The sequence below is a fragment of the Stigmatopora argus genome, chromosome 22, assembly GCF_051989625.1.
Source record: "Stigmatopora argus isolate UIUO_Sarg chromosome 22, RoL_Sarg_1.0, whole genome shotgun sequence".
Taxonomy (NCBI): domain Eukaryota; kingdom Metazoa; phylum Chordata; class Actinopteri; order Syngnathiformes; family Syngnathidae; genus Stigmatopora; species Stigmatopora argus.
The window spans coordinates 4,794,100-4,804,310 of record NC_135408.1 but is presented as its reverse complement, the minus strand read 5'-3'; the positions used below and the strand labels follow the sequence as shown (position 1 = coordinate 4,804,310).

Genomic DNA, 10,211 nt, shown 5'->3' with positions numbered 1-10,211 from the left:
CTCACAACAATACATGAAGTTAAAATTTTAATCATTAAAAAGGCTAAAAATTAAGGGTTAACAAGGTCTATGTTATAATTTAAAACTCGTGTTTACCAAGGGAATTATATTTTCCTACCTGTGGATTTCCTAGTTTTGTAAAATGATATCCTACAAAATAAAAAATGCAACATAACAGAAATGCTGGGAACGCTGATGACATTTACATCTTTATTAATTTCATCTTCGCTTTTCAGTTGATAAAGCAACACATGTTACAAATAAAAAGGAAATGGTGTAAGCAGCGGTGAATGTGGACAACAACTAACAAAACAAAAAAAGTAGCCTCTACAAAGACCAAATAGTGACAACACAGAAAAGGGACCAAACACAAATGAAGACCTTTTGTGTATATGGAGAACACATTGCAAGTCACCAAGTGCAGTTAACAAGAGGGAAAATGATGAAACATGCTCAGGTCACGTGCCAAGTTTCACCCTGTCTGTTAAATAATGGGACACCTTCAAGATCAGCTGACAAATCTATTCCCCCTTGGCTAAAGAGCAAAGAAGCTCAGTGTACAAAAACCATTTCCTGTTCCAAACCCGTGTTTTTAAAAAATTCCAAATAGACTGGAAACATACACAAAGTTCAAATTCAGATGACGCAATTTCTCCGAGATGACCTAAGCGGGCTAATTGCAGCTAGAGATCAGTAGGGATTCCATAAGAATTGATCAGAAACCACTGGGACCTGTTGGTCATCCACACCAAAATCTACAACATGTGGGGGGAAAAAAACTATGTCATCCATAAAACTATGTGGAGAGAGTGAGCAGTTCAAAGCATTTTCACCTCCCACATGTTTGCCCTCCAGCTGAAGCTGCAGCCAGTCAACCATGTTCTGGTTGGACAGTTGAATCCTAAGAGAGCAGTTGAGGCCAGGGGGAGAGCGAGGAGGTCGGTGTAGGCTCTCAGGCTCCTGCAGTTGAGGGAAATTTTACCTCTAGGTGAACAAATACTAGAATTGCAATTATAGTGCACATTTTTTGCATATGCGGTCTTTTGGTCGCCGGTCTTTTGGTCCCCCCTTACCGCGACAACGGGCGACCAAACAAGGTAAAACAACACGGTCTACGCCTCAATAAAAGCCAACAATGGCCATGAGCAGTTTCACTGAGCCAACGTGTGAGTGTATAAAAGTTTGTATGTACATGCGTTGTCCCTTTAAGAAGCTACGTCAGTCAGGGTCTTAACAAGTTCTCCAACAAAAAAAACAATAAAAGTCCGGGAAATTTGGAGCTTTTCTTTAGCCCAATAATTACTAGGGCATTAAGTATGACTAAATAGTTATTCGCAGTTTGTATTTAGGGAATTTGAGCAACGATTTAAATGGTAATTATCACTTACCTTCCGGGCGACCAATCGACCGTGTACCCATTTTTGGGGGGTTTGAACTACCTATCGGCTACCATTGATAGTTATGTCCAGTCTATCTTAGCTGAAATAGTATTATAAGAAGGTTGAACTGCTCCTGAATATTCATATTAAGTGCCATTGACAGAGTAAGACATCCATGCCATTTTGACTGGGAAGGGGCCAGTTTGCTCCATGGATGTCAAGTTCCAATGAGCACCCTAGAAAAGGCTTAAAGCTAGGGTGAGAAATCCGCACGTAGTTGAATGTGTGACATTACCGGTGACAGCGGACTGTTCCAGGCGCCAGGCAGCTCTGGCGACGTGTCGGCCGACAGGGGAGACACAGAGGATGCCTTCCGGGTCTCCTTCTCTCTCTGCTTTTCTCCTCCATGGTCACAAAGGTCAGAGGTCATGTTGGCCAGCTGTTTCTGCCTGCAAAAAACATCATTACCCAACCAAGAATTTAAAAATAAATAAAAATGAAACACCATGGACTGCAAGGAATACAAAACCAGGGGTATTCCAATCCAACTTGAGCTCCACTTACAGTTGTTCCACAGGGTCAAGTGTGAGGTCAAAGGCATCCGACAGGGAGTTGCACGGAGGGTCCCACTGGTGCAGCGATCGTCGCCACAGTCGAACCTGCATGTCCCAGGAGCGTCGGCTGAACTTCCTGTACTTGTTGGGGGTGGACGGATGGATTTTGGGGTCCCTCAAAAGTCTGAGGAAGGCAGTTTTGTATTTCTCTCAACTTATAAAAGGCCCACGTGTCAATTATAAACTTTTTGTTCATTCAATTCTTAAATTAATATTTTAAGTGTTCATACATACAATAAATTTGAAACAAAATTCACTAGAAAATGCAATCCTGGACATTTAACCCCTTTGGTCACTTCCAGTTTATTGGGGGGAATATTAGGGCCATTTTGGGTTCATCTGATTTCTCCAAAAGGGTTAGATAAACCCACAAGGTCCTAGCCAATTTGTTAACATCCTATCACCTTTCACTTAAAAGTCCATTGACGTTCTTATGTTTATAGAAATGAGACCATTCTTCCTTGATGACATCATTTAATGGTGACTGTAACTATAGATGACCTCACATTATTAAAGCATTTCCCATTTAATTTGGTCAGAAATGAATTGTCTGCATTGTGGAATATTATGACAAGCTACACTTTGTATTACAAGTGGTGATAAAGTCAAGTCAAATGTAATGCTGTAGCGCTCTGGCGAAAGGGATATGCTGACATCACCATTGAGAAACTACAGAATTTTGAGGGTGCTGAAGATATGTAAAGATTCTTTGATTTATGCTAGCCCAACAAAGCTCCTCAATCCAGGCTTGACGTTCTTTGCTACATGACAACTTTGGTGATGGCCATTGTGTGGAGAGAAGGTACTTGAGTCGCTTGACCTCTTTCTGGTGATTTTGGAATAAACTCTGACTAGGTGCCACAAAGGCAGAAAAGTTTTATATATTTTTTACTGTAATTAAATAAAGGAGTACCATAAAAAAGGTTTAACTACTGAATAAAGTCAAGCAATAAAATACAGTTGGTCTTACTTTGGGACTTGTTCAAGGTAGTTCTGGTAGCCACTGGTGTTCTTGCCGTACAAGATCTGCTTCCGTCGGCGCTTGAGAACCGCAGCGTTGGTCTCCATGCTCGGGTCTGGGATGCGAGGGTAGCATCGAGCGAGAGCGGCCCTGTTGAGATGGCCAAATAAACCCGGTTTGTTGGACTTGGATAATAGGAAGGCTCCACGTAACCACACCTCTTGTCCAGATCATCCGTTCCGACAGCAATGCTGCTGGTGGACACTTTTAAGATGCACCTCTCCAAGATGGAGGTCCTAGACCCCGAAAAACAAATTCAAAAGATATGCAGGCATATTCCAGAAGAGAGAAAGCCTACCAACCTGCGTGGTTTCTGGCCAGCAGATCTTTCCCCTCCTCGTGGGCTGATCGCCGCTGGAGACATCAGGATTGGAGAGACGTTACTGAAATGACAAAAGTGAGCCCTGGGCTCTTATTTCTGCACGATTATTATTATTTTTCCTAACTCAGTACTGTTGGCAATGACAAACTACAATCATTGTGTGACTTATTACATTTCTGATGTGAATTTAACCCTTTGACTGCCTATTGCAAAAATTAACAGTCTCATGAAAGGCCTAACTAGCAATAATGCAACAAACATTGAAGTTGGCACCATGCTCCCTAAAACCTTGTAAAATTGAAAAATAATTGAGTAAAGAAACAATCACCCTCTGAAAAACAGATGCTCCAATGTAAACAAAAGACAAGGGAGCACAAACATTTTACTGGACTCTTAAACCAGCATGAAAGCCTAATATTCAAAGCACAGTTAAGCGAAATGGTTTTTTTCCAAGAAAATATATTCATAATTATATGAATTCTCAGAAAGCTAACATTGGTATATTTGGAAGAAATAGTCTCCACAACATCAGAAAATGATGCAAATATATATATGGTGGGTTTATTTCCAAGTAAAATGCTATTTTTCAAAAGCATAAATCCGCCAAGCATCGGGCAGCCAAATGGTTAAATTAGTTTGTCACTAATAGATGTCCAATCCATTCCAATTTGAACCGGTTACGTGGAACAGAGGTCCATCACCATCAATGGCATCCGAGGAGTTAAAGGCAGACATCAAATATAATACACAGCGCCAGCGTTCGAAACTGACCTGACGAGGCTGTCAAAGACGGAGCTGCAGCCAGGAAGAAGCCATGGCTCGGGGGTAGAGCATCCAGCAGAAGTCAGAAGTGGTTCGGGTTGGCCGTTCCACATGGCCGTGGGCCAGTCCTTCACACAAACGCATGGCCGTGGGCTGAAACAGAAACTGCGAGCACAACTCAAGTCAGACCAAGGGCTTCAATACCTAAATTTGAGGGTTTTAGGGAAAAAAACAAAACAAATGGTGACAGGAAAAAAAAAAAAAACTGGAAAATCCAATGGGGCACATCAAAATTAATTTGCAACTTCCCCCCCAAAAATTGAGTAAAATAAATGCTTTATGTTCAGCATGCATGTGCAAATTTCTTACGATACAGAGAATGGCTGAGGAAAATTACAGCAAATAATTTTGGTTCGGCAACCAATAACTGATCATTTATCAGCATGAAATTAAATATATTTATTTTGCAAAAGCTCAATTGAAAAGATATTCATGGAAATGTTTTGCAATAATTTTCTACCAATTATTTATTGCCTGCTTTCACTCTTAAGTGACCCCCTTGTTGTTAATTAGTCGATTAATCGTGGCAGCTCTAGTTTGACTAGTGACTTTAGTACTAATAAGGGTTGACCGACATAAATCTCCAACAAAAGTCATTAAAAAAAGATGAAACGACAAGGATGATATGATTTTGACGCTCCCGCGGCCTATAATGATTAAAAAGCTTGTAGTCAATAGAACTTCCTGAAACTCTTCACAATAAAAGACAGAAGGTTGCAACGGCAAGCACAAGTTTTACTCACAAAAAAACGTATGACTTTATGCTACGTTGTTAAACTCCCCCGTATTAATGCATTTGTCAATTAAAGATATGTGATCTTGGAGAAGTACATCAGAAGAAGTGGTGTTACCGACCTGGAGGAGAGGCGCGGGCTCTGGGCAGCAGATTCAACTCCACAGCGTGACATCAGTACTTTAGAACTTGGCACCTTCGCTTGGAACGGACTGACGCCATGTTCTATTTTACTGGCGTTTTTAATTAGTGGCACCTGCAAGGGGGCGCGGCCTGCCGCAGCATTTTTTCCCAAAACACGCATATTAAATGTTCTTAATAAAAGGGCTCACATTATTATTTTATTTTTGTCAAATTTCCAGAAACCCCACACATGAGAAAGTAATCGAATATGATAATGTTAGTTGCAGTACTAAAACTGACCCGTGGGTGGTAGCATGATACTCCTTGGAAACCCGGGTAAATTGTTTACTACAATTTATTCTAGGGCTGATGTAAAAAAAAAAATCCTTTTGGGAAAATTCCAGCGATCTCTATTTTTCGAATGTGTAACTTGAGCAAAATATCTATTTTGTATTAAAAATATATATTTATGAAAAGTGATTATATATATATATAATTTCTAAAATATATGTATATACAATGATGTGTATATATTACCATTTGTTCTGGTCTAATAAAAACAAAAATAAATACAAACATGATTATAACCACAAATACTACACGCTGGCCATAGTCTCCAGTAACTCTAACAAAAAACATGTTTTCATTGTATTTAAGTGAGTGCCCTACATGGGAATAATCTTAATATCATTTTTAATATTAACATTAATTTATTTTTAATATGTCTATTTATTCTCTCGAAAACCTATCATGTGTCGTTATATGTTGCATTTTCAATATCCGTGTGTAAACATATTTTTTAAAAATCCTTCCGATCCACTAGGTAGCGCTGTCCCCTGAAAAAGCAATACTACTTCGACTTCTTCCTTCTTCATACCGGAAATATCCGCAAACATGGCGTCTGGCAGTGGGGTATATCTTTTTATACTACTTTCACATTGTTCAAAATCTTACCAGTGGTTTGTTAGTTGTGAAGTATTTTGCTTCTGTCTATGTGTCGATCTGTGTTTTCCTCTTTATCCATGTCTCTAAACGCACTCTACCGTTCACTGAAAAACAAAAGACCTAAAAAAATACTCTGTCGAAATAACTTTGTTTATTTCGTCGTAGCTGCTATCAGTCAGTTCGCGTACAAAATATAGAAAGCTTACTATACTACATTGCATAGTGTGTACTTGTTCATCCTGTTTTGTGGCCATTGATCTCTATGTAAAACATTTAATCAGCTAAATCTCTATGAAGATGAGTTCATTCTACCAAACGATTACTAAAATTTTCAACTTGATATACTAAAAAAATACACGATATAAGATCCATTTCCGATCTCTCATCTCATTTTCTGAACTGCTTTATCCTCATTAGGGTCGCGGAGGGTGCTGGAGCCTATCCCAGCCGACTCTGGGTCAGATGTGGGGGACACCCTGAATCGCAGGGCACAAGGAGACGGACAACCATACACACTCACATCCATACCTAGGGGCAATTTAGAGTGTCCAATCAGCCTACCATGCATGTTTTTGGAATGTGGGAGGAAACTGGAGTACCCGGAGGCCTCACAGGCCCGGGGATAACATGCAAACTCCACACAGGTGGACCGACCTAGATTTGAACCCAGGACCCCAAAGCTGTGAGGCTAACCACTTGCCACACCAAGCCGCCCCATTTCTGATATTTATATTTATATAATTCGTTCAGTGCAATTGACAATGATCGACATCCAATTGTTTCGGGTCCTATCATCCTTTTGCTCGATATTGAAATCCTCCACCTTCAATTGGATTGGACGTCTAGTGCCGTAAATGGTAGCCAGTGAGTGAAAATCAGATTTTTTTTTCAGCTTTTGGTGCCTTTGACGGCACTAGACGTCTTATCAATTTGGACTGAAAAAGGGCGAAACAACGTCGATTTGTCCCTTTCAATCCAAATTGATTGGAGGTCAACACCAAACAATGAGTTAACAAAGAAAATGCAGAAATATATTTACAATATTTTCATAACGGGCAACCCAGCTCTACTTAACATTACCCGTCTCGGCTCCTAATAAATAAATACTACATATATTAAAAAAAACTGGGAAAAAACAGCACAATTCTGTTGATTAGAAAAACCATGACCATTATTTTGCATTGTTGTCCTTCTGCATGTTGTCAACCAAAGAATGCACCTTGAAATTAACTGAGGCTTGTGCTTCTCTTCCAGTCGAGTAAAAATGACTTCCGTCGGAAGTGGGACAGAGACGAGTACGAGAACCTCGCTCAGAAGCGGATCAACGAGGAACGAGAAAAAGACAGCAAAGATGGCGAGTTCTTGTTTTGTTTCCACTTCTTTGCATGTCATTCTAATTCAAATCCTTTCTGTTCTGTAAAAAAAATCACCGGGCTAAACTGTACAGCAAAAGTATACACATTTTAACAGCTAGCAGAGGAAAGTGCAATGATGACATCTTATAGTCCACATGTCAACACCCTGCCCTCTGTCTGTATTACATTGTATTTTTGTTGGTGTGTTACACTGTATTTTTGTACTACTCATAGTCTAATAGTAGTCTTCATTTCAAATTTCCTGTCAACCTAACTTATTTAAGAAAAAAAACATTGTGGGCCATCTTCTCTACCGCCAAGCCTTGTACTAACTCATCCCGTGTTATAGGGAAAATTGTGCCTCCGATCAAGCGAGAGAATCTGCGTCATCGGGACTACAAAGTGGACCTGGAATCCAAACTGGGGAAAACCATCGTCATTACCAAGATGACCCCCCAGGCTGAAATGGGCGGGTACGTCACGTTAAACCGCACAAATTTGAAGAATGGCTGCCGTTTTCTTGACGTTATCTCAATGTGTTGCAGCTACTACTGTAATGTGTGTGACTGTGTGGTGAAAGACTCCATCAACTTCCTGGATCACATCAACGGCAAAAAACGTGAGTGATTTCAAAATGGGTCGGAGGTCCGTCATCGTCAATGGCAGTCCAAGGCTTGAGTTGAATTTCCGATTCACTTTCTCGACTGTTCAGATCAGAGGAACCTCGGCATGTCCATGAGGGTTGAGCGGTCATCTCTGGATCAGGTGAAAAAGCGCTTCGAGGCAAATAAGAAGAAGATGGAAGAGAAGCAGAAAGAGTACGACTTTGAGGAGCGAATGAAGGAGCTGCGAGAAGAGGTGAGAAGAAGTCACAGTTGTTAGTTAGTAGTAAGGCTGGTAAACATAATGATTCTTCAATACAGTGGTACCTCGACATATGATCTTAATCCGTTCCGGGACTGAGATCGTATGTCGAGCTTTTCGTAACTCGAGTTGAAATGAACTAAAAACAAATTAATTAGTTCCAACCCTCTGAAAAAACAACAAAAACAGGATATTGGATTGGAAAAAATGTTTTATTTCTTCTAATTCGCCATCTCTTAAAAAATAACACAACTCGTGGTTTAATAGTAATAAAATGTGTTTAACAGAAGTAAAATTAGACGCATTTCGCGGAGGGCAGAGACAGCGACATACACGGAGCTGGGGGCACTTTATCCATGGCAACAACACACTCGTAACCGAACAAACAAATTTAAATTAACTTGGATTAATATATACAGACACGCTCAAACATACGTTTAATGTAACTTTACACCAAACTGAATTCTATTTTTTTTTTTTTTACCTTCGTTCTAGGCGGGTTAGCGGTTTGCCACGCCTCCACCCTCACGTTTGCTATCGATGGGTTGTTTGCTGTTGTATTCCCTTCAAAATATTGCGAAAATGATGCACACAAATGTCCTCACAATAGGATAACGACCACTTGCCAACGAGAAATAGTCTTGAATGAGCGATCGCGGGAGCTAACAGGCTAAGGAAGGAATAACAGCCTACCCACGTATTGATTGTGGGTAATGAAGTTTTATTCTAAGAAAGGGTGCCATTGGCTATCGGTGTTGTGTGCACGAGTATACGTCATTACCCAAAAAGCCCTCTTTTTGCCCGTGCATGCGCGTTGTGCGTTTCCTGGTCGATGTGTTGGAGGAAACTCGTCTGAATAAATCGTTCAGTGCTCGTAGATATCTGTTATACACAAAAGAGATGCGGCAAAAAAAGACAGTGTGCTACAATGATAAACAGCCTCTCGTGTCATGGCCACCTGGCTTGGTTCCATCTTGAAATTTTGATCGTATCTAGGGCGAATTATTTGATCGAAATTTTCATCGTACCTAGATAGAGCTGATCGTAGGTCGAGGTACCACTGTATATCGTCATATTACATTCTCGTATCGTTTCAAAATCCGTCTGATAAGATCTTTACACGTTTTTGGTGGAAATAAATAAGAGGACAACAATGCTCAAACAAAAACTGGTGTTCTACTTTACTATTCCTGAACCTCATTTTTTTTGTCTGCTTTGGGTTCTTCTGTTCAGGAGGAAAAGGCAAAAGCCTACAAGAAGGAAAAACAGAAAGAGAGGAAGCGACGGGCCGAGGACGACGGCGGCGACTTTGAGGACGACGACGAAATGGCGGCCGTCATGGGTTTCTCGGGGTTTGGCACGTCTAAAAAGAGCCGCTGACGGCTCGACAACATCACCGAATGGAGATAGCACGTCTTATATTGCCGTTGGTGGCCTGGAGAGGGCGCATGCAAGATGATGGATGACTAAATCTTGCTGCACAATGGCATTTATGTTCCCAGTTCAGTTTTTTCAATATTCATTTCCCCGGTTTGCATGTTTGAAGCGAAACGGACTGTCCAATTGCAAGTGAAGCTCATCCGTTCATCCAAAATAAGACCGAAATTCAGTCATTTATTTAAGTGTAATGTTTTATGTTCTTTGTTAGAACACTCGCCAATGGTTGGCAGTGAATACAAATTGTCTTTCATGTCATTAAGACATTTTATTGGTTGTATATTGACAGGTTTTCTTTTCAATAAATGACATTCTTTTTAACTGGTTTTCGACTAAATGTACTGATCGCTAATGGGGTCATTTAAATTCACACTTTAAGGATTTGCTAAATATTTGAGGTAAACTAAACAAATTGTACAAGGATATTGTCCAAAGAAACAAGAACATTTATGGTAACATCACTAACCCTAATGTTAATATATGTGTGTGTATGTATATATATATATATATATATATATACACACACACGTATACATATATATATACATATATACACATACATATACACACATATATATATATATACACACATACAT

The 10,211-nt window shown here is 40.0% G+C and overlaps 2 protein-coding genes across 2 annotated transcripts; one reads left to right on the top strand and one right to left on the bottom strand.

Moving 5' to 3' along the window:
- Positions 1–268: 268 nt before the first annotated feature.
- Positions 269–5,164, bottom strand: slbp2 (stem-loop binding protein 2). Its single transcript, XM_077592474.1, has 9 exons — positions 5,014–5,164; positions 4,108–4,263; positions 3,317–3,397; positions 3,173–3,250; positions 2,964–3,104; positions 1,944–2,117; positions 1,675–1,828; positions 834–960; positions 269–755 (listed from the first exon to the last, which is right to left on the bottom strand). Exons 1-9 carry the CDS (start codon positions 5,064–5,066, stop codon positions 691–693), a joined length of 1,029 nt encoding a protein of 342 aa, XP_077448600.1. The 5' UTR covers positions 5,067–5,164; the 3' UTR covers positions 269–690.
- A 621-nt stretch (positions 5,165–5,785) lies between these two features.
- Positions 5,786–9,940, top strand: zmat2 (zinc finger, matrin-type 2). The gene is made up of 6 exons (XM_077592477.1): positions 5,786–5,926; positions 7,214–7,313; positions 7,664–7,787; positions 7,860–7,933; positions 8,027–8,172; positions 9,412–9,940. Exons 1-6 carry the CDS (start codon positions 5,909–5,911, stop codon positions 9,556–9,558), a joined length of 609 nt encoding a protein of 202 aa, XP_077448603.1. The 5' UTR covers positions 5,786–5,908; the 3' UTR covers positions 9,559–9,940.
- Positions 9,941–10,211: the final 271 nt, after the last annotated feature.